Here is a 24,053-nt window from a genome sequence, read left to right as displayed (position 1 = left end):
AATGGAGTTCCTTGTCACCCACGTGATACTGGCTTTGTGACACACTCTGGTACTTTTTCTGAAGCAAAGTGTTCAGACTCAGCGTTTCTGTATGTATTCCTGTGGGTTTGTTGCTGACTGAGGTCAAATCTATTTGTTTGTATGTTCCTGTGAATATAGACATTTCTGATGCAGAAGAAATAGGGGTAAGCATGAAAAATATGTTGAAAATTTGCAAAAAGAGGAGTGTTAGATTTTGGATTTGAACACCTGGGGTCAAATTAGACGGCACCCAGTAAGTTTAGCATGAAGGAATTCGTAGGTGAGAAAAAGTGAAAAGCATGTTGATAGTATGGAAAATTCTCCTCAAGGGGGGGCAGGAATGGTTGTCCCTGGAAGGAGATTAGGTGGATAAAGGATGTCATATTGAGCAAAAAGATTTTATAAGGTGCTGAGGTCATAAAACGTCAAGGGAAGTGGAAATTATTGAGCTGGATTGAATAAATATAATTCTGAAGCTAGTGAATACATGTATATTGCCCCATTTGTGAAAATGGCTTCTCTCGGGGTGATCAGAAAGCAATGCCGTCCACGACCACTTCCACGTAAACCAACACCCTCTATTCCTGTCCTGAATGCATATGACATGCTCTATGTCGCTCCCTCCCCGTCCTCTCTGGTGGCCATGTTACCCTGGCCAACACCCAGTTCCTATTTTTTTTTTTTTTTCAGCCATCTTAGGACCTAAAAGCTACTGGTCTGTTTATTGCTTGTGCAGCAGGAGCTGCAAAGGAGGGACATAAAGGCCTCACATTCACACAAATCCTCCAAATTAGCCTAGATCCCAGAACTCACAACCTCCAAAGACAACCCACCGATACTATCCTTATTCCCAGCTCCTTTTCCCCTGACAGTCCCACACAAGGTCATTCCACATATGTTACATGGAAGACCCAGGAGGCTGCAGTCCCAGTGAATATTCATTCTGACCCTGATTTACACTCTCCCCCCTGCGTCCACCGGCAATGCAGAAGGAAGGAGGTGGGCGGGATGTTACGTCCCGCTGATCTCCGCCCCTCCGCTTCTATTGGCCGGCCGCTTAGTGACGCCGCATTGACGTCGCTATGACGCCGAACGCATCTCACCTTAAGGGAGGGATTGTTCGGCGGTCACAGCGACGTCGCTGACAAGGTATGTGCGTGTGACGCTGCCGTAGCGATAATGTTCGTTACGACAGCGATCACCACATAACGCACGTACAACGGGGGCGGGTGCTATTGCGCTCGACATCGCTACCAAACGCTAGCGATGTCGCAGCGTGTAAAGCACCCTTAACTCTACTGCCTCATTAGTGATTTAACCTATCAGGGGTTTCACCTGAATCATGAATTTTGGAAATGTATATATAAACCCTAATGTAAGTGCTCAGCATAGAGCACAGGATAAATGTGAACTGATCCAAAATGTTCTGTACCCCAAATTGCCACTAATAGCATTCAACTCAACCCACAAAAATAAAGTCCCCACACAGGTCCGTCATCTTTAAATGGAAATATAGGGGGCTTTCACATTACTGGTAACACCAAGGCTCCCAAACGGCTATGGCTCCTCCCAAAAAGAAAACAAGCAAAAATTGGACTCCCAAATGCCCCCCTCCTTTTTGAGCACCACAGTGTCTCTAAACCACAATTAACGTCCACATGTTTGGCATTGTGTGTCTCCAGAAGCACGAGCTGGGCACAATGTATGGACACTACAATGTACTTTGCACTACATGGGATTATTTGCAATTTTTAGTTCTGCAACATTCACTGTGCTTGACTCCATGAATGTTTTCCAGAGACAAAATCGTCACTATAATCATAGATTAATTCCCAGAGGGGTGAAATTTCAAAACTGTGGTAATTTTAAGGGGTTCTGTTTTTCTGGAATTTTGGGGAGCTGGAAATGGAGCCCACAAACTATTATAGGAAAATCTGTGCTCCAAAAATCAAAAGGCACTCCTTCTCTCCCGAGCCCTGTAGTGCGGCCAAAAAGTACTGTGCAGTCACATGTGGGATATTACCACATTAAGGAAAAATTCTGTAACACGTTATTGTTCCTTTTTTACCTATTCCCCTTGTGAAAATTGGAAATATGAGGATAAAGCAACATTTTAGTGGTAAAAATGTAATTCTTTTTTCTTCGCCACCCAATTGTGTAACATTTTGTGACACCTGTTGTGTCATTATGCTCACTGCACCCCTAGCTGAATTCATTGAGGGATATAGTTCGTTAAATGGGGTCACTTCTGGTAGATCTGCTTTTCTGGCATGTCAACGGCTCAACCAATGCGATATGGCACCTCCAAACCATTCCTAATAAATCTTGTTGGGCAGACCTCCGGGTCTCTCAGGGTCACAGAGGAGGATTCCGAATCTGAACTGCGCAGATGTATATGAATCAGAAAAATGACCACACAGAGACGTATATCTCTATTTGGGAGAAGCACAGTGCTCTTCTGACCCTTGTATTCAAAGCATAACATTCTTATACAGTTTTTCTGCATTGTCTCTTAACCAACCAATTAGCTTGGGTTTAACTTATTCCCTTATTTGAACAACATTCTTTAGTAAAGCATTTCAGGTGTGTCTAGGCATAGACGAGAGTCTATGAATAGAACAATGTTAGCTACTTATTCCCTTCTATTCATGTCAGTTGCTTATTTGAAACTACAGATAAGTATCTCTTCTTATGAATAAAAGAATGTTAGTTACTTATTTGAAACTACAGATAAGCATCTCTTCTATTCAAGAATGTTAGTTACCTATTTGAAACTACAGATAAGTATCTCTTCTATTCATGAATGTCAGTTACTTATTCATGAACTAAAACTTATTCTACTTAGCCCTAAGCATAATTTGTTTTGGTTATACATTCCGTTAATATTACAATTAGGTATATGTGGAGAAGCAATACATAAAACATTCAAAGGACAGATCATCTTATTATTATATTGGACAAACAATTCATAGCCTAGGCCTTCACAATCTAAACTCCAATATATAATAATAACAACAATTTTTTGTTTTCACAGCCCAATGTTATACATTTCTGTGAATCACCTAAGGGTTAAAATTGCCCACTACACACATTGATGTATTCCTTAAAGGGAACTTGACAGGTCCAATATGCACCCAGAACCATGAGCAATTCTGGGTGCATATTTCTAATCCCTGCCTAACTGTCCCAGGCTATAGTAGCATACATAATGAGATACGTAGAAAAAGTATTTCTAAAGATCCTTTATAATATGCTAATGCTGGCAGGGACTAATTGCAAGGGCATTAATCCCCCAAAACTATTCTGCCCTCTTAGCATGTTAGCATAGCCACAGGGGTGTGCTAACATGTTATTCAATGCCCAGTATCATCGGCTTGGACGTCCGTACCTGTCCATTGTTTAGGCTTAGTGCGCATGATCAGATGTCCTGGCACCTTGCAATTAGTCCCTGTGCTCATTAGCATATCATAAAGGATCTTTAGAAATACTTTTTCTAAATATCTCTTTATGTATGCTACTATAGCCTGGGATGGTTACGCAGGGATAGTAAATATGCACCCAGAACTGCTCTTGGTTGTGGGTGCATATTGGACCCAACAGGTTCCCTGTTGCAGGACTAGGGCCAATATTAATTATTATTGCCAATAAACAGGCTTGTTAATAATATAATATGGGCTAACACCTGGTATTAATTAGCATTGTCAGATTTGACTAACAATAATTATATATGATGTAACCTATTGCTAAATATAATATAATATGTATATAACTGGCGACTAATTGAAACAAAACCGTGTACGGCCTTTTTCACACTGCGTTTTGCCTTACGTTTAGTGGTCCTGTCGGAGCATTTGTCCGAACCGCCCCTCCACCACCCCGCAAAACGTGTTTCGGACGTATGCGCCAACAGGGCCATTGACTGTAATGGAGCAGACTACGTTAGCATGTACGCTGTCTTGCAATATTTTCGGGCACATACATTTTCTGCAGACTGACATACGAACATAGTCCTTTACGTTTTGGTGTCCGCCTGCAGAAAAAGTATATGCCCGAAAATGGTACAAAACAGAGCACACGCTAACGTAATCTGCTCTGTTAGTCAATGGCCCTGTCGGCGCATGCGTCTGAAACACGTTTTGTGTGGTGGTGGAGGGGCGGTTCGGACGAATGCCCCGACGGGACCACTAAACGTAAGGCAAAACGCAGTGTGAAAGTAGCCTAATAATAAAAGATATTTTATTTCAGCAATACAAGGGCTAACACAGAATGATAAGTGGCAGACTCCAGGACTGGAGGATGAGCTGCTCCTGATGATGTTGGGACACTGCAGGTAGGCTGATAAGACAGGCAGAAAGAGAGAGGAGAGAGATTACAGAAGCAGGGGTAGATAGCGATATGAGGATGAGAGTTGTAGTGAAGTGTTAAGGCCCCGTCACACATAGCGAGATTGCTGCTGAGTCACAGAGTCTGTGATGCAACAACTACCTCGCCAGTGATCTCGCTACGTTTGACACAAAGCAGCGACCAGGCACCTGCTGTGAGATCGCTGGTCGTGTCGGAATGGCCTGGACCATTTTTTGATCGTCGAGGTCCTGCTGTGCAGGATGCATCGGTGTGTTTGACGCTTTACCAACGACCTCGTTGACAACTCAGAGCTCAGACATGTACCCCCGAGATCGTTATACAGGTCGCTACGGTCGCTGCATCGCTGCTGTGTCTGACATCTCACCACCGACCACGTAGCGACTTACCAGCGATCCCTATCAGGTCGTATCATTGTTGGGATCGCTGGAAAGTCGTTAAAAGTGACAGGGGCCCTACACCAAAAGGAATGTGTGAACAGCCAGTACACAGCCAATAAAGTGACAGGTACAGTGACAGGTAGAAAGGACCAAGGTAACCTTAAAAAGTAAGATAATGAGATGAAATTCCAAAATAAAATGCAAGTGCAAAAGAGAGAGTAAATCAATAAAGTCCAGGGAAAATTGTCCTGGATAAGAAATGTCAGATAAGCCATGTCCAGTGACAAAGGGAAATTGCAATACACTACTAAACTCACAGCTCTGAGAGATGCATAATAGTAATAATTAGTGATGAGTGGACCAGTGGATATTCAGGTTTGCCGAAATCGCACTGATTTAAAAAAAAGTTTGATTCGGGAGCCGAAGTTGACCCCTGACAGCAAAACCCCATACAAGTCAATGTAAATTGGTCATGGTAAGGGCTAGGGGGCTGCAATAGGAAGCAAAATGGGGGTAAAAGCAGGGCAATTGCCATGAAAACAAATGTGGATATGGAAGTGACTTAAAGGCCTTTAGTCACCATAGCAATTATATATCAAAAAGACTGACCCGCACATCAAACAGGTGTTAACTGAAAACACAATGCAACTACAAAAATACATACAGCTGCACTCTAAAATGCTAACATTGAATAAGGGAACTTTGGTATTGCATTACTGCTATGAAAAGATTTGAAAAAGACATACTGTATTTTTCGTTGTATAAGATACCAGATTATAAGAGGCACCCCAAATTTAGAGATAGAAAAAAGGTAAAAGAAAAAAAAAATGAGGTCCGTTTTATAATCCGGTGGTGGAGCGGGGGGATACAGGAGGCAGGGGCGGTGTTGGAGTACGGAGATGCTGTGGGCGGTGCAGAGGGGACCCCAGATGCTCACTGCGGGCTGCGACGCTGTGCTGGGTCAGCGAGCTCTGTGCTGAGGCAGCCGCTGCTGCTCTGTGCTGGGGCAGCGGGGCGGGCACTGTTCTGCACTGGGGCAGCCTGCGCTGCTCTGTGCTGGGGCAGCGTGGCGGGCGCTGGTCTGCGCTGGGGCAGCCGGCGCTGGTCTGCGCTGGAGCAGCGGGCGCTGCTCTGCTGGGGCAGCGGGGCGGGCGCTGGTCTGCACTGGGGCAGCCAGCGCTGGTCTGCGCTGGGGCAACCGGCTCTCTGCTGGCTGGGGCAGCGGGTGCTGCTCTGTGCTGCTGCTCACTGCAGGTGGTGAGGCATGGGCTATTCTGAAGATGTCGGCGATGTGGGCTTCAAAGAAATGGCAACCAAAATCTGCACGCATACAGATTGAGTTATCGGCTCAATGACAAGCCAAGATCTCATCTGCGCACACGCCATCTCCGGGCGCCATTTTCCTTTAGTCTGCTGGGAAGTTAATGGACCGGAGGTGGCACGTTCACAGATGAGAGCTTGAGCCGAGAACTCCATCTGTGCACGCGCCGACTCTGGATGCCATTATTTGAAGCCCTCACCGCTGACACCTTCAGAATGGCCCGTGCCTCACTGCCCGCCGCACAGAGCAGAACCTGCTCCTGTGCAGCATTGCCCCTGCCTCCTGTGACCCCTCTCCACCACCCCCACTTAAGCTACATTTGGATTTTAAGATGCATCCCTCATTTTCCTCCCAAATTTTTGGGAGGACAAGTGCATCTTCTAATCCAAAAAATACGGTACTTAGCTTATGTATTTCAAATGCATGTGAACCCAGTAACCAACGATAATGTGATCTCTTGTATACTGGGACCCTAAAGCGGGCTTTACACGCTACGACATCGCTAATGCGGAGTCGTTGGGGTCACGGATTTTGTGACGCACATCCGGCCGCATTAGCGATGCCGTTGCGTGTGACATCGATAAGCGATTTTGCATCGTTGCAAAACAGTGCAAAATCGCTAATCGGCGACACGGGGGTCCATTCCCAATTATCGTTACTGCAGCAGTAACGAGGTTGTTCGTCGCTCCTGCGGCAGCACACATCGCTGCGTGTGACGCCGCAGGAGCGAGGAAGCTCTCCCTACCAGCCTCCCGGCCGCTATGAGGAAGGAAGGAGGTGGGCGGGATGTTATGTCCCGCTCATCTCCGCCCCTCCGCTGCTATTGGGCGGCGGTTCAGTGACGTTTCAGTGACGTCGCTGTGACGCCGCACGGACCGCCCCCTTAGAAAGGAGGTGGTTCGCCGGTCACAGCGACGTCGCCGGACAGGTAAGTATGTGTGACGGCTCTGGGCGATGTTTTGCGGCACGGGCAGCGATTTGCCCGTGTCGCGCAACAGATGGGGGCGGGTACCCACACTAGCGATATCGGGACCGATATCGCAGTGTGTAAAGTAGCCTTAACTTAAAATGCCACTATCTGGGATAAAAACGTACATGTCTGGGCAGAAAGGATCCAGCTAAAAGGAAGTTGGACACAGCCTGGTTATAGGGCGGAGTGCTCTGTCAGAAAGAAACACACTACAAATATATCAAAAAGACTGACCTGCACATCCAGCAGGTGTGAATAGGTGTGTATTTTCAGCTATTCACCTGTTCACACACTCTGTACACATTGTCATGTAAGGTGGAATGTAATTATAAGGATTAGTGTCCACTAGTGGAGATTCCTGTGTGGGACGGTTGTATTGTCCTCTGGGAATTTCCTTTGTTTGAAGTTACAACCCAGAGGTGGCTAGAGAAAACCAACCTGGTTATATTACCCTGTGTATGCTAGAGTGCAAAAAGAGTACCTGTCAGGAGCTCAAGAAGGCTGGGTGGAATGTACTAGCGTGTGACCCAGTGCAGGCATCTGACCTATCAAAACAGCGAGTGATGGCAGCAAAAATTGTGGTGTGGAAGTAAGAACTTCCAATAACTCCTGTCGGTGGTGTTTTTTGCAAAAACAAAACCCCTCACATAAATCCTATATATTTTCGGCCATACACAACAAGCAGTTTCTTCCTCGGAGTCTTCTGATGAATACGTTTCTCATAAACTCATCTTCCATAGCGCTAATTCTTGTCTCATTTACCGACACTGGAATATTTGGCTAGAGTCCTCACTGACTACATCACCACCATTTTTACAGCATCTTCTAATTCTAGAGCTTACAGCCAGGAGAATGCCCCCTACTACATGGAATTAGCCATTTGAGATTAATGTGATTGAAGATTACAACCCAGCGAAGTCGGGAAAGACTCGTATACCATATTTTTCGGACTATAAGACGCACTGGACTATAAGACGCACCCTGGTTTTAGAGGAGGAAAATAAAGTTTTAAACAAAAAGTGTGGTCATGACACACTGTTATGGGGCGAGGATCTGCTGCTGACACTGTTATGGGGGTAATGTCCCCAAATTCTCTAACTAAGGTATCCCATCTTGGTAATGATCCTCCTGCTTTGTATATGATCTCCATCCTTGTATATATGTCTCTTATCCTGATAAATACCCCCATCCTGATAAATACCCCCATCTTGCTGTATACCCCCATCCTGCTATATATCCCCATCCTGCTATATACACCCATCCTGCTAAATACCTCCATCCTGCTATATGCCCTCATCCTGTTATATACCTCCATTGTCGTATACGACCTGCATCCTGTGGCATACAAAAAAATAAACGTTTATACTCACCTTTCCTCACTCCAGCAGCATCGATCGTCTTCCTGTCAGTGCCAGCAGCAGCGCCGCTGACCTGTGTGGAGCCGCTCACTGTTCCCTGCAGCATCGTGATGTCCTCCTGTCTGCTGCCCACTGATGTGTGTGGAGATCGGTGCGCACAGCGATGACGTTATCTCTGTGCACACCGCTCTCTACATAGATCAGCTGGCCGGCAGACAGGAGGACATTGCGATGCTGCAGGGAACGGTGAGTATACCGTACTTTTCACTGCCCCCCGCGCTTATGATGATGCGCGTGGGGCAGTGAATATAGCCACACATGATCACTCCAGGCTGTAGTTGCCAGGGGTGATCATGCAGGCTGGCTGTTTAGTATGCGCACATCCCCCGCCCATCATCCCGCCCACCTGTCAGCACTGGCTTCAGCGCTGAGATAATGGGCGGAGGATGCATGCATATGAGATGAGCGGGCCCGCGTGGTCACAGCAGGCGCTGCTACAGCTTGCACATGCCGCCGATGACCCGCTCCACCGCAGCACCCTACATTCAGACTATAAGATGCACCCCCCACTTTCTCCCAACATTTGGGGGAAAAAAGTGCATCTTATAGTACGAAAAATATGGTATAGGCGGCTGGTGGAGATGTAGTCAGTGATGGACTATGGTCAAATATTCCAATCTCTGTAAATGAGACATGAATTATCGTTATGGAAGATGAGTCTATGAGAAACGTATCCAGCTGTAGACTCCAAGGCAGAAACTGCTTGTTGTGTATGTGGCCTAAAATATATAGGATTTATTAGTAAATGTATAGAAGAAAAACTATAAACTGTAAGATAATAAAAATAGTAACACATCAGATGCCGAAGCAGTGACCAACAATAGTGAGTAAATGGGACAAGCTGACTTTGTCACCAATTCAACTAATGTTGCAGTATATACGATCTAAGAATACAACATCTACACATTATATCTCCTCATATGTCTCCCCCATTATCTCCAGTGATTGTATTATTACATGGATTATTTATGATGATAGATTTTCTCATGTTCCCATTCAGGTCCCTGCAATATTGGATCCAGTCAGTGGAAATCTATATAAGAGAATTCTCCTGATTGACCCATCAAGGATCGATATGGACAGGGACAAGATGGCGGAGAGGATATTACACCTCACCCTAGAGATCCTCTTCCGGCTTACTGGAGAGGTGAGAGATTCTGATGACGTCACATTACATCATTCTTATCTATGGGAATAACAGATGGACAGAACTGGAGAGGTGAGGACTCTGGAAATGTCTGTAGTGAGATTTATTACTGTGTCTCTCCATAACCAGGATTACATATTAGTGAAGAAGACCTCTAGTGAGCGCTGTCAGGCCCCTGTGTCTGAGGGATGGAGAAGACCCCTGAGCCTAATCACGGGGCCTCCATCTCACCCCCCGATTCATGAGGACATCAATGACCAGAAGATCCTAGAACTCACCTACAAGATGATTGAGCTGCTGACTGGAGAGGTGACACTGCTGGGAATGCTGGGACATTATACATTAATGCTATGAAGGAATCGGGGGATGACGGTATCATTGTATGTGTCAGGTTCCTATAAGGTGCAAGGATGTCGCCGTGTATTTCTCCATGGAGGAGTGGGAGTATTTAGAAGAACACAAAGATCTGTACAAGGACTTCATGATGGAGGATCCCCAGCCCCTCACATCACCAGGTAATAGACAGGACTAAATACACACGGCCTATAATTATCTGTATGTAAGGAATGAATTCAGTCCCTGTATGTGTTTCCTCCAGTTCTATCCAGTGAGAGGACAACACCAGAGAGATGTCCCCGTCCTCTTCTTCCACAGGACTGTAAACAAGAAAATCCCAATGTTCCTCAGGATCATCAGGTAGATGGAGAGAAGGTGCCATGAAATCTCCCTATGATGTGTAGACGGCTGTGAAGGTCTTGTGCTCAGTCTTGTTTTATCCACCAATATTATATGTTTTATACTTGTGTAATGAGAACGGTGGAGATGGCAGGATTAGAGCTAATCATAGATGTGACTTCTCCATCTGTCTTTGAGTTTTACAATATTTTTTTCAGGGTAAAGATCTGACCCATCTTAATACTACAGAGACATATGTGACGGTTGATGAGCAGAGTAAAGAGGAGATTCCTACAGATAACCGCTCAGGTGAGTAGTAAGCACTAATTGCAGAGACGTTGCAGATTTATCTCAGTCACCGGCTGTGCTGGTTTATCTGTGGTGTATTCCGGCCATATGACAATCATGTGGTCACCATTTTCCTTTTAAACCAAAACTGTCCCCATTACTTTGGACATTGGAAGTCCTTCTCTTGGAGTGAGATCTATTCTGGCCAGAGCTTACAGCCTGGAGAACGCTCCCTACTCTCTGGAATTAGAAGATGCTGACCCTTACCTTCCCAGATCGCTAAACTGCAAAGCCAAATTACAAAACCTGCTGACAACTTACAAAATCATGTGAAGAAAAATATACCGTATTTTTCGGACTATAAGACGCACCGGACTATAAGACGCACCCTGGTTTTAGAGGAGGAAAATAGGAAAATAAAACTTTAAGCAAAAAATGTGGTCATGACACACTGTTATGGGGCGAGGATTTGCTGCTGACACTGTTATGGGGGTAATGTCCCCAAATTCTCTACTAAGGTACCCCATCCTGGTAATGATCCTCCTGCCTTGTATATGATCCTGCTATAAACCCCCATCCTGCTCATATACCCCCATCCTGCTTATATACCAGCATCCTGCTCATATTCCCCCATCCTATTCATATACTCCCAGCCTGCTCATATACTCCCATCCTGTTCATATACCCCCATCCTGTTCATATACCCCCATCCTGTTCATATACCCCCCATCCATCCTGCTCATATACTCCCATCCTGTTCATATACCCCCATCCTGTTCATATACCCCCCATCCTGTTCATATACCCCCCATCCTGTTCATATACCCCCCATCCGTCCTGCTCATATACTCCCATCCTGTTCATATACCCCCATCCTGTTCATATTCCCCCATCCATCCTGCTCATATACTGCCATCCTGTTCATATTCCCCCATCCATCCTGCTCATATACTGCCATCCTGTTCATATACCCCCCATCCTGTTCATATACCCCCCATCCATCCTGCTCATATACTCCCATCCTGTTCATATACCCCCATCCTGTTCATATACTCCCATCCTGTTCATATACCCCCCATCCCTCCTGCTCATGTACTCCCATCCTGCTCATATACCATCCTGGTATATGGCCTGTATCCTATAGCACAGAGAAAAAAAAACAAACGTTTATACTCACCTTTTCCTCACTCCCTCCAGCACCGATCAACTTCCTCTCTGCGCCGCTGACCTGTGTGTGGAGCTGTTGCCCTGCAGCACGCGATGTCTTCCTGTCTGTGCCGGTCAGCTGATCTGTGCTGATCAGCTGACCGGCACAGACAGGAAGACATCGCGTGCTGCAGGGAGACGGCTCCACACACACGGGGACGGGTGAATGTACTGATTCACTGCACCCCGCGCTGATAATGATGTGCAGGGGGCAGTGAATACAGCCGCACATGATCACTCCAGGCTGTAGTTGCCAGGGGTGATCATGCGGACCGGCTCTTTACTATGCGCGCGTCCCCGCTCGTCCTCCCGCCCACCTGTCAGCGCCGGCTTCTGCGCTGAGAAATGGGCGGGAGGATGGGCGTGCATATGTAATGAGCGGGCCCACGTGGTCACAGCAGGCTGCTACAGCCTGCTCGTGCCCCCGATAACCCACTCCACCGCAGCACCTCATTCCCTCCAGCCACAGTTAGACCATAAGACGCACCCCCAACTTTCCCCCAACATTTGGGGAAAAAAAGTGCGTCTTATGGTCCGAAAAATACGGTAATCTGTACAGTGGGCGTTCCTTTTATGACTATATTGTGGATAAACATGGCACTTCTGTGTGATACGGTAGGTTCTCAAGAAAGATCCAGTCCCAATGAAGCAAAGAGCAAATACTTGGCACTCAAATAGTTGAATTAACTTGTATTTTATTTACATAAGCTTGACCAGATACAGCACAGACGTTTTGGTCTAACATAGACCTTCATCAGTGTGCAGTGTAGACGGTTTGCTCAGCTGGTGCGTGAAAGCAGCGCTGCTTTAGATCACGGTGTCCACCGCTGTGTGGCAGAGGAGGGAGGAAAAAAAAAACAGAGAACCCTTCAATCAATAATTCTCACCCATATTTTCAAAACTCTTTCCTTATACTTATCCCAGCAATTATTATATTTGGATGCCTAACCTTTTGTTAGAATATGTAATTATTAGAAGTTATCTGTTCCTTAAAAATAATTCCCCTTGCAGATAATAACCTTGAAGTAATTAGATCCTGAAATGACAAAACAATATTCAGCCTCTCAGATACAAATGTGATAACCGGTTCCCACAAATCCCTAATTTCCCTGCCGTCCCAATAGATCTGCCACCTCTGAGTTACACTTGAGACATTTAGAATTTTTTTTTTTTTAACATTTTTTTCTTTTTCGCTCTATTGGGAGACCCAGACAATTGGGTGTATAGGCTATGCCTCCGGAGGCCGCACAAAGTACTACACTTAAAAGTGTTAGGCCCCTCCCCTTCTGCCAATACACCCCCCGTGCTCCCACGGGCTGCTCAGTTTTTTGCTTTGTGCGAAGGAGGTCAGACACGCACAGCACAGCTCCACAGATTAGTCAGCAGCAGCTGCTGACTAGGTCCGATGGAAGAAAAGTGGGCCCATATAGGGCCCCCAGCATGCTCCCTTCTCACCCCACTTTTGTCGGCGGTGTTGTTAAGGTTGAGGTATCCATTGCGGGTACGGCGGCTGGAGCCCACATGCTGTTTTTCCTTCCCCATCCCCCTTAGGGCTCTGGGTGAAGTGGGATCTTATCGGTCTCCAGGCACTGAGACCGGGCTTCATCCACAACTCCTGTGGAGCCTGATGGATAGGAGCCGATACCGTTCAGGGACATGGCCCTGCATCTTAAAGGTACTCTGTATCCCTATGGGGACCGCGCACGGCATCACCTCAGCTTTGCTGGGTGTGCTAGTGCACCGGGGACCGCGGCGCTGACCGGGTCTATATGTGCCATTACACACTCAGCGTCGCTGAGTGTGTTTATATGTAAGGGCTACCGCACTGACCGCCGTTGCCACGGGACACTGCGGCGCGGCTGGGACTTGTAGTTCGCCGGGGACTTTCACGCGACCGCGCTTTTACGGCGGCCGAGTTTATTACTACAGTCCCCGGCTTCATTGCGGCCTAGTTTCCCTTTTTTTCTCCCGCCCTCAGCCCTGACAGGCAGGGGAAGGGCGGGACGCTGCACGGAGCGAGCAGCAATGAGGGCTGGAGTATGATTTACATGCTCCACTCCCCTCACTGTACACAGTATGAGCGCCCGTTTCGCGCTCTTTCTAGGCCACGCCCACAGCTTCCTCAGCTCGTCAGGACGCCGCAGCCATTCCTGTCAGCTCCACCGACGCTGCAGAGAGGGACATATTCATGGGAGACCCAGACACGGTCTCTGGTGGCCTCACAACCGCTTAGGCGGCTGGTAACAGCACATGTGGTGCTAGCCCCATGGTGCTGTATTGTATGGGTACATTATTTGTATACTGTATATAATTTACACTGTATGAGCACAGTTCTTTCTGGCTATATACCCTATTGTGTTACTCAGGGAAAACTATAGCTTGGCGCCCATAAAAGGCAGGGGTGCCAAAACCAGGGCTGTGGAGTCGGAGTCGGAGTCGTGGAGTCGGAGTCGGAGTCGGAGCTCATTTTGGTGGAGTCGGAGTTGGAGTCGGTATAAAATGCACCGACTCCGACTCCTAAAATATATAATAAATTGGGGACAGGAGTGCAATGCAGAATGTGCTGAATATTTTACTAAATAATAACATTTAGTATAATGCTTATATTTAAGTGAAAAATTTATTGTAGTATAATGTGAACATCAGACATTTAATTGTTTTTATGATACAATAATCAAGATATTTGGATAGAACATAAAATATTTATTGGATACAACTTTAGAACACAAAAAACTAATAAATTGTAAATATGTAATATTATATATATATACACAGTGTATATACACACACAAGATATATATGTAATCTACTGTATATTACATAGTGTATTACATATTTACAATTTATTACAGTTTTTTGTGTTCTAAAGTTGTATCCAATAAATATATTTTATGTTCTATCCAAATATCTTGATTATTGTATCATAAAAATTATTAAATGTCTAATATTCACATACACATATTCATGTACTACAATAAATTTTTCACCTAACTATAAGCAATATATGTAGGAGTCGGAGCCGGAGTCGGAGCCGGAGTCGGAGTCGGTGCAAGAGAATTTGAGGAGTCGGAGTCGGAGTCGAAGGTTTGGCTTACCGACTCCACAGCCCTGGCCAAAACACAGGCTTATTATGTTGCCTGCGCCGCATGTAAGACCCAGCTACAGGCAGGTTCCACTGACCCTCATTGTGTACAGTGTTCGACCCCTGTGACACTTCCTCAGCCGGATCCTTTGCTAAGAGGGGCCCAGGGGGAGCCACCTGTTGACACTGTCCAGGTGACGGGGACTGAGTTTGCAGCCTTAAGGATCAACTCTCTGAGACTATGGCTAAGATACTAGAAGCCTTGCAGTCCAGACCGGTATCTCAGCAAAGGGACTCTGTTGAATCATTGTTCCCTGACCCCCCTCAGTTGGACCAACAATGTCCTCACGGGGTATCTCATACATCCCAGACGGAGGGTTCGGACTTAGAACCTAGCCCCAGATCGTCTAAGCGAGCCCGCTTAGAATTTCCCTCGACATCATATTGTTTAGGGTCTCAGCGGGGGGATTCTCTGGTTGATGATGCGGAAACAGCTGATCAGGATTCTGATCCTGGGAGCGCTCTCAATCTTAATTCTCCAGACGGGGACGCCATAGTGAATGATCTTATTGCATCCATTCATCAGTTGCTGGATATTCTTCCCTCAGCCCCTCCGGCGGAGGAGTCTGATTCTCAGCAGGAGAAATTTCGCTTCAGGTTCCCCAAGCGTACACAGAGTATGTTTCTAGACCACTCTGATTTCAGAGAGGCAATCCAGAATCACCATGCTTGTCCGGATAAGCGTTTCTCTAAGCGCCTTAAGGATACACGTTATCCTTTTCCCACGGAAGTGGTAAAAGGTTGGATTCAATGTCCCAAAGTGGATCCTCCAATCTCCAGACTGGCGGCTAGATCCATACTTGCAGTGGAAGATGGGGCCTCGCTTAAAGATGCCACTGACAGGCAGATGGAGCTCTGGATGAAATCCATCTATGAAGCTATCGGAGCTTCTTTTGCCCCAGCATTCGCAGCCGTATGGGCGCTACAAGCTATATCAGCAGGTCAAGCGAAAATTGAAGCGGCCGCGCCACAAGTGGCCTCCATTACCTCCCAGACCTCGGCAATTGCGTCTTACGCTATGAATGCTGTCCTGGACTCTGTGAGCCGTACGGCAGTTGCGACCGCCAATTCGGTAGTAGTCCGCAGGGCCTTGTGGCTACGGGAGTGGAAGGCAGATTCCGCTTCCAAAAAAGCGTTTAACCGGTTTGCCAATTTCTGGCGACAGGCTCTTTGGCAAGCGCCTGGATGAAATCATCAAACAATCCAAGGGAAAGGATACATCCTTACCCCAGCCCAAGCAGAACCTCTCCCAACAGAGGAGAGGGCAGTCGAGGTTTTGGTCCTTTCGGGGCGCGGGCAGGTCCCAATTCTCCTCGTCCAAAAGGTCTCAGAAAGAACAAAGGAACTCTGATGCATGGCGGTCTAAGTCACGTCCTAAAAAGGCCATTGGGAGCACCGCTAACAAAGCGGCTGCCTCATGGCTTCTACCTCCTCTAGTAGCATCCTCGGTCGGTGGCAGGCTCTCCCGCTTTTGCGACACCTGGCTGCCACAAATAAAAGACCGCTGGGTGAGAGACATTCTGTCTCACGGTTACAAGATAGAGTTCATCTCTCGTCCCCCGACTCGATTCTTCAGGTCTTCTCCGCCTCCCGAGAGAGCCGAGGCTCTTCTGCAGGCGCTGGGCACTCTGAAGGCAGAAGGAGTGGTGGTCCCTGTTCCTCTTCATCAACAGGGCCACGGTTTTTACTCCAACTTGTTTGTGGTCCCAAAGAAGGACGGGTCTTTCCGTCCTGTCCTAGACCTGAAACTTCTCAACAAACACGTAAAGACCAGGCGGTTCCGGATGGAATCCCTTCGCTCCGTCATCGCCTCAATGTCCCAAGGAGATTTCCTTGCATCGATCGATATCAAAGATGCTTATCTCCACGTTCCGATTGCCCCAGAGCACCAGCGCTTCTTGCGCTTCGCCATAGGAAACGAACACCTGCAGTTCGTGGCACTGCCATTCGGCCTGGCAACAGCCCCACGGGTTTTCACCAAGGTTATGGCTACTGTAGTAGCGGTCCTCCATTCTCAGGGTCACTCGGTGATCCCGTACTTGGACGATCTGTTGATCAAGGCACCCTCTCTAGAGGCATGCCAACACAGCCTCGACGCTACCCTGGAGACTCTCCAGAGTTTCGGGTGGATCATCAATTTTCCAAAGTCAAATCTGACACCGGCCCAATCGCTCACATACCTTGGCATGGAGTTTCATACCCTCTCAGCGATAGTGAAGCTTCCACTGATCAAGCAGCGGTCACTACAGACAGGGGTACAATCTCTCCTTCAAGGCCAGTCACACCCCTTGAGGCGCCTCATGCACTTCCTGGGGAAGATGGTGGCAGCAATGGAAGCAGTCCCTTTCGCGCAGTTTCACCTGCGTCCTCTTCAATGGGACATCCTACGCAAATGGGACAGGAAGCCGACGTCCCTCGACAGGACCGTCTCCCTCTCTCAGGCGACCAAAGCTTCCCTTCGGTGGTGGCTTCTTCCCACTTCATTGTCGAAGGGGAAATCCTTCCTACCCCCATCCTGGGAAGTAGTCACGACGGACGCAAGTCTGTCAGGGTGGGGAGCGTTTTTTTCTCCACCACAGGACTCAGGGTACGTGGACCCGGCAAGAGTCCTCGCTTCAGATCAATGTTCTGGAAATTCGGGCAGGGTATCTTGCCCTGAAAGCAGTGGCTGGAAGGCAAGCAGATCCGAATTCAGTCGGACAATTCTACAGCGGTGGCATACATCAACCACCAAGGCGGCACACGCAGTCGACAAGCCTTCCAGGAAGTCTGGCGGATTTTGATGTGGGTGGAAGCCACGGCCTCCACCATATCCGCAGTTCACATCCCAGGCGTGGAAAACTGGGAAGCAGATTATCTCAGTCGCCAGGGCATGGACGCAGGGGAATGGTCCCTTCACCCGGACGTGTTTCAGGAGATCTGTTGCCGCTGGGGGGTGCCGGACGTCGACCTCATGGCGTCCCGGCACAACAACAAGGTACCAACGTTCATGGCACGGTCTCAAGATCCCAGAGCTCTGGCGGCAGACGCCTTAGTTCAGGATTGGTCGCAGTTTCAGCTCCCTTATGTGTTTCCTCCGCTGGCACTGTTGCCCAGAGTGTTACGCAAGATCAGGGCCGACTGCCGCCGCGCCATCCTCGTCGCTCCAGACTGGCCGAGGAGGTCGTGGTACCCGGATCTGTGGCATCTCACGGTCGGCCAACCGTGGGCACTACCAGACCGACCAGACTTGCTGTCTCAAGGGCCGTTTTTCCATCTGAATTCTGCGGCCCTCAACCTGACTGTGTGGCCATTGAGTCCTGGATCCTAGCGTCTTCAGGGTTATCTCAAGAAGTCATTGCCACTATGAGACAGGCTAGGAAACCAACGTCCGCCAAGATTTATCACAGGACGTGAAAAATTTTCCTGTCGTGGTGCTCTGCTCAGGGTTTTTCTCCCTGGCCATTTGCATTACCTACTTTTCTGTCCTTCCTTCAATCTGGACGAGAAAAGGGTTTGTCGCTCGGTTCCCTTAAGGGACAAGTTTCAGCGCTCTCTGTGTTTTTCCAGAAGCGCCTAGCTAGACTTCCACAGGTACGCACGTTCCTGCAGGGTGTTTGTCACATCGTTCCACCTTACAAGCGGCCGTTAGAACCCTGGGATCTAAACAGGGTGCTGATGGTTCTTCAGAAACCACCATTCGAGCCAATGAGAGATATTTCTCTCTCACGCCTTTCGCAGAAAGTGGTTTTTCTAGTAGCAGTCACTTCACTTCGGAGAGTGTCTGAGCTAGCAGCGTTGTCGTGCAAAGCCCCTTTTCTGGTTTTTCACCAGGACAAGGTGGTTATACGTCCGGTTCCGGAGTTTCTCCCTAAGGTGGTATCCCCCTTTCATCTCAATCAGGATATTTCCTTACCCTCTATTTATCCTCATCCAGTTCACCAAGGTGAAAAGGATTTGCACTTGTTAGATCTGGTGAGAGCACTCAGACTCTACATCTCTCGTACGGCGCCCCTGCGCCGCTCGGATGCACTCTTTGTCCTTGTCGCTGGCCAGCGTAAAGGGTCACAGGCTTCCAAATCAACCCTGGCTCGGTGGATCAAGGAGCCAATTATCGAAGCTTACCGTTCGGCTGGGCTTCCGGTTCCCTCAGGGCTGAAGGCCCATTCTACCAGAGCCGTGGGAGCGTCCTGGGCTTTGAGGCACCAGGCTGCGGCTCAACAGGTGTGTCAGGCGGCTACCTGGTCGAGCCTGCACACTTTCACGAAGCACTATCAGGTGCATACCTATGCTGCGGCGGATGCCAGCCTAGGTGGACGAGTCCTTCAGGCGGCGGTTGCCCACCTGTAGGAAAGGGCCGTTTTACGGCTCTCTTACGAGGTATTATTTTACCCACCCAGGGACTGCTTTTGGACGTCCCAATTGTCTGGGTCTCCCAATAGAGCGAAAAAGAAGAAGGGAATTTTGTTTACTTACCGTAAATTCCTTTTCTTCTAGCTCTAATTGGGAGACCCAGCACCCGCCCCTGTTTTTTTGTGTACACATGTTGTTCATGTTGAATGGTTTCAGTTCTCCGAGTTTCCTTCGGATTGAAGTTAAACCAGTTTATAATTATTTTTTCCTCCTTCTTGCTTTTGCACCAAAACTGAGCAGCCCGTGGGAGCACGGGGGGTGTATTGGCAGAAGGGGAGGGGCCTAACACTTTTAAGTGTAGTACTTTGTGCGGCCTCCGGAGGCATAGCCTATACACCCAATTGTCTGGGTCTCCCAATTAGAGCTAGAAGAAAAGGAATTTACGGTAAGTAAACAAAATTCCCTTCTTTATTTAAATTTTTTAAACATAACAGAAAGGGAAGCAATAACTTGTTCAAAGAATTACACAGTGTACATGAGATTGATATGGTCAATCTTCAAGCAGTGTAGCTTGCACATTACTATAGAATTTTTAATATTTCCGCTCTTCTGCATAAAAGCCGGGGTTGGGGGTGTGGCCTGAGTGGCATGTGAGACAAGGGTGCGGAGAGAGAGCTCCCGCCGTATCATCCTGATTTATCCTCCCCAGCCAGGGTTACAGCGTCCTTCTCTGCCTATCTGAACAGGGATCTTCTCGAGACTGCAGAGGGAGCCTGCGGTATCGGGGCGACATAACCCGAAGCAACAAGACCAGGAAGGAGGTGCAGGAGCATGAGGCCCTGATCTTCAATATGGCGCCGAATGCTGGAGCTGCGGGCAGGAGCAGCGTGTTGGATGCTGCAGTCTGCCTAAGCAAGCATGCGTGTGCTCAGCCTGTTAATCCTGAGGCTGGTGCGGGCGCTAGCCCCTGTGAAGAATCTCCACTGCTGTCGAAGCCGGACCTGCCGGGGGAGGAGAAACAGCGGGGGTTCCGTGAGTATCATGGTGGATGCCAGCCCTGAAAGGGGTGCAGGAGACTTAGAAACATGGCCCTGGGGGTGGGCACCCAGACAGTGCAACCTGCGCTGCAGAGCCTGGTGCAGCTGATCCCACCCTCAATGATGTGCTGCTGGCTGTGAATACCTGCAACACCATTCTGGCAAGCATGAATGTGCAATTAGGAGGCATCAAAGGGGACATTTCGTGTATTAAACAGGAGCTGCAGGGTGTTAATGTACGGGTGTGGGCCGTGGAGGAAAGAGTCAGCTCCACAGAGGACCAGCTTCCCCCTCTGACTTGGGACCTTGGCAAAGCAATTCATAATATCTTGCTGCTCAGGGCCAAGGGGGATGACCTGGAAAATAGGTCCCGCAGAAGCAACCTTCGCTTGGTTGGAGTTCCGGATAAAGCGGAGGGCAAAAATCCAGTAGCCTTTTTTGAAGCCTGGCTCCCCAAGACCTTGGGCACATATCTGTTTACCCCCTTCTTCACCATTGAGCGGGCACATAGGGTCCCCACCACCAGGGGCACCCCCTGTCCTATACTCCTCAAGCTGTTGTACTTCAGGGACAGGGACACTGCTCTCTGCATGGCCCGGGAGCTCAAGGATCTAGCTATTGATGGCCATAAGGTCTCACTGTTTCCGGATTTCTCCGCCGAAATCCAGCAGAGGAGAGCGCAATTCATCAAGGTCAAAAAACACTTGAGACAGCTGCAGATCCCTTACTCGATGATGTATCCTACCAGGTTGAGAGTGGTGGCGGATAGTGGGACACAATTTTTTGACACACCAAAATATCCAGCAGCATGGCTCAATATAAACAAAAAAGTGCTTCGCATAATTAACCGCTGAGGATTGTTGCTATTTCCTTGCTGTTGGATTTGTTGAAGCGAACTTGTTATGTTTCCTAGCCGGAACACTTATGGACGGTTGGTGGGAGCCACCTGGATAGGTTATTTTTGCAGTAGATTACTGTTCAGGCATTTAACCTGTGTATGCCTTTTGGCTTTTGTGTAGCCCCACTTCCCTCTGTTTGAGAGGAATGTCCTGGTTTATTGTATGTCTGTTTCTGTATTGTCCTATTTCTTGCTTATTTGCACCCTTTCGGTCTATGCTCGACTATAAGGAACTGTTGCAGATGGGTCCGGAGATGTCCACTTGCTGCCCCTTGCTGTTACATGTGTACGCTCACCCTTATGGTGAAGGAGGTTAATATAGTAACGTTAAATGTGCGAGGGTTGGGTGAAGCCACCAAATGATGTGCAGTTTTTCTGCTCCTGCAGCAGCTTAAAACAGCATTAATATTCTTCTCAGAAACATATTTGGTGAAACAGCAGATCTACCTGCTGCGGAAAAAATGGATAGCCAACGAGTACCATTCTGTATATTCCACACATTCCAGGGGGGCGAGTGTCTTGGTACACAGGATGGTGCCATTTGAATGTCTCAGATTCTCTGTGGATCAGGAGGGTAGATATGTGTGTCTACTGTGTTCTTCATGATGTGCAATGTCTTCTTGTGGCAATTTATATCCCACCGCCGTATGCAAGTGAACCATTGAAACGTATTCTTAACTTTATTGCTTCCCTCCCTGAGGTCCCCACTTTATTAATAGGAGACTACAACAACTACCTGCACCCGTATTAGGATAAACTGCACACTGGCAATATCTTGGAGGGGCTGCAGATGCTTCCCTTACTAGACTGACAGAAGAGGTGGGATATGTGGATATCTGGTGTATTAGAAACCCGCAGGTCTGGCATTACTCATGCTATTCTAGCTCTCAGCATTCACTGTCCCAGATTAACTTGGCCATTGGTAATGCCCAGATGCTGCCCTATGTAGCCTCAGTCGCATACCTGGCAAGGGAGATGTCAGACCATTCCCCATTCCAGGTCTGTCTCAGGCTTGGGGACCCAGATGAGCTGGTGGGGATACCATTGCGGCTTAATCCTTTCTGGATACAACTGATAAAGGGCACTCTGACTGACACTATACGGGAATATTTTATGACAAATGACAGTACGGCGTCTAAACATATAGTGTGGGACACAATGAAGGTATATGTTCGTGGGACAGATATTAGGGAAATTTGCACCCGAAAGGCGAAAACAAGGGCGCACACTAAACATCTAATGGACACCTTGGGGGATGCAGAACGACACCTCATAGTTAACCCTAATGATGATACCAGGCAGGCCTTGGAGGGTGCACAGAGGGATCTAAGGGACCATATGACTACCAAGGCCACTAATAAGCGTTTCTTTCTTAAGAAACGATACTTTACGGAGGGGGAGAGTGGGGGACATTTCGTGGCCACGATCACTAGGGCACAGGAGGGTTTGACCTATATCGTCGCATTGAAACGTGACACTGGAGAGGAGGTGAGGGACAGCGGGGGGATTGTGTAGGTCATGCGACAGTATTATACTAAACTATATTCCTATAAATCACACTATAGGGCTGAAGAACTTAGGGACTTCTTGGAGGTGATTACTCTCCCCAATTTGTCTGATAGTGATAGAGAATCCTAAATAGAGATATAGACCTAAAGGAGCTAGAGGAGGCGCTCGGTCAGATCCAAAATGAAAAGGCCCCAGGTGCGGACGGACTCCCAGCAGAATTCTACAAATTGTACACTCATCTGCTGCTGCCAAAGACTCTTGGAAGTGTTAAGAGCTGTGGAGGAACAAGGATCCCTTCCTTCATCCATGAGGGAGGCTATTATTGTCCTAATTCTGAAACCTGGGAAATATCCGACCGCGCCTGATTCCTACCGGCTATCTTGCTTCTCACATTAGACATTAAACGAATTGCCAAAATATTAGCTAACAGATTATCCCGGGAGATCACGTCGGCGATCCATGAGGATCAGACGGGATTCATCCCTAGTAAATCCACTTCCATTAATTTGCGACGCTTATTCCTGGGGATACAGCTATGTTCTGAAGGAAGAAATAAAGAGAGGGCAGTCCTGTCATTAGATGCAGCCAAGGCCTTTGATAGTATTGAATGGAATTTCTTATGGATAGTTTTGGAGAAATCGTATCTTTGTCCCAGGTTTATAGGTTGAGTTAAACTGTTATATGCCTCTGCACAGGCCAAGATTCGAATGGCTGTACCTCAGTGTCTTTTGATCTGGCCAAGGGAACAAGACAGGGCCGTCCTCTCTCTCCATTATTGTTTGCAGCGGCAACAGAGGCATTGGTGGCTATGCTTCATGCATTCGTTTGAGAACGGCGGTCTGGAGCAAAAGGTTTCCCTCTATGCGGACGACCTGTTACTGTATCTTAGAGGTGGGGACATCAGTGGGACCAGCAATTAATACTATTAAAGAATTTGGCAGACGCTTGGGGCACCTAATAAACTGGGAGTAGTCGGCTCTCCTCCCTATTGATCCGCTCCCATCTAATTTTGCTGCCCTTGGGTTGCCAATTCCAACGGTGGACAAATTTAAATACTTGGGTTTGTGGTTAGTGCCCGACCGCACGATTATTATGCTCAAAACCTGGAGCCGATGCCGATTTCAGTTTAGGAATAAAATAGATGCCTGGTGTTGACTACCGCTGTCCCTTTTTGCCCGTACTAACTTACTAAAAATGGTGCTGATGCCCAAAATCTCATTGGAAAATTTTTTGTAAAATTAACACCCTGTTCCGGACTTTTGTGGAAAAAGCAGCAGGCCAGAATTCGCCCTGAGACCCTGCAGAGAGGGAAAGAGGAGGGGGGGTCTGGCAGTTCCCAACACGTTG

At 47.8% G+C, this 24,053-nt stretch overlaps 1 protein-coding gene across 1 annotated transcript in view; it reads left to right on the top strand.

Moving 5' to 3' along the window:
* Nucleotides 1–24,053, top strand: part of LOC142312161 (uncharacterized) — a 378,399-nt gene that overhangs the window by 244,523 nt on the left and 109,823 nt on the right. The window contains 5 exon segments of the mRNA XM_075351064.1: nt 9,473–9,619; nt 9,749–9,928; nt 10,011–10,134; nt 10,218–10,315; nt 10,513–10,603. Of these exon segments, the coding sequence (XP_075207179.1) occupies nt 9,473–9,619; nt 9,749–9,928; nt 10,011–10,134; nt 10,218–10,315; nt 10,513–10,603 (640 nt within the window).

The sequence above is a fragment of the Anomaloglossus baeobatrachus genome, chromosome 5 (assembly GCF_048569485.1).
Source record: "Anomaloglossus baeobatrachus isolate aAnoBae1 chromosome 5, aAnoBae1.hap1, whole genome shotgun sequence".
NCBI lineage: Eukaryota > Metazoa > Chordata > Amphibia > Anura > Aromobatidae > Anomaloglossus > Anomaloglossus baeobatrachus.
This window is presented reverse-complemented; position numbering and strand designations above follow the sequence as displayed.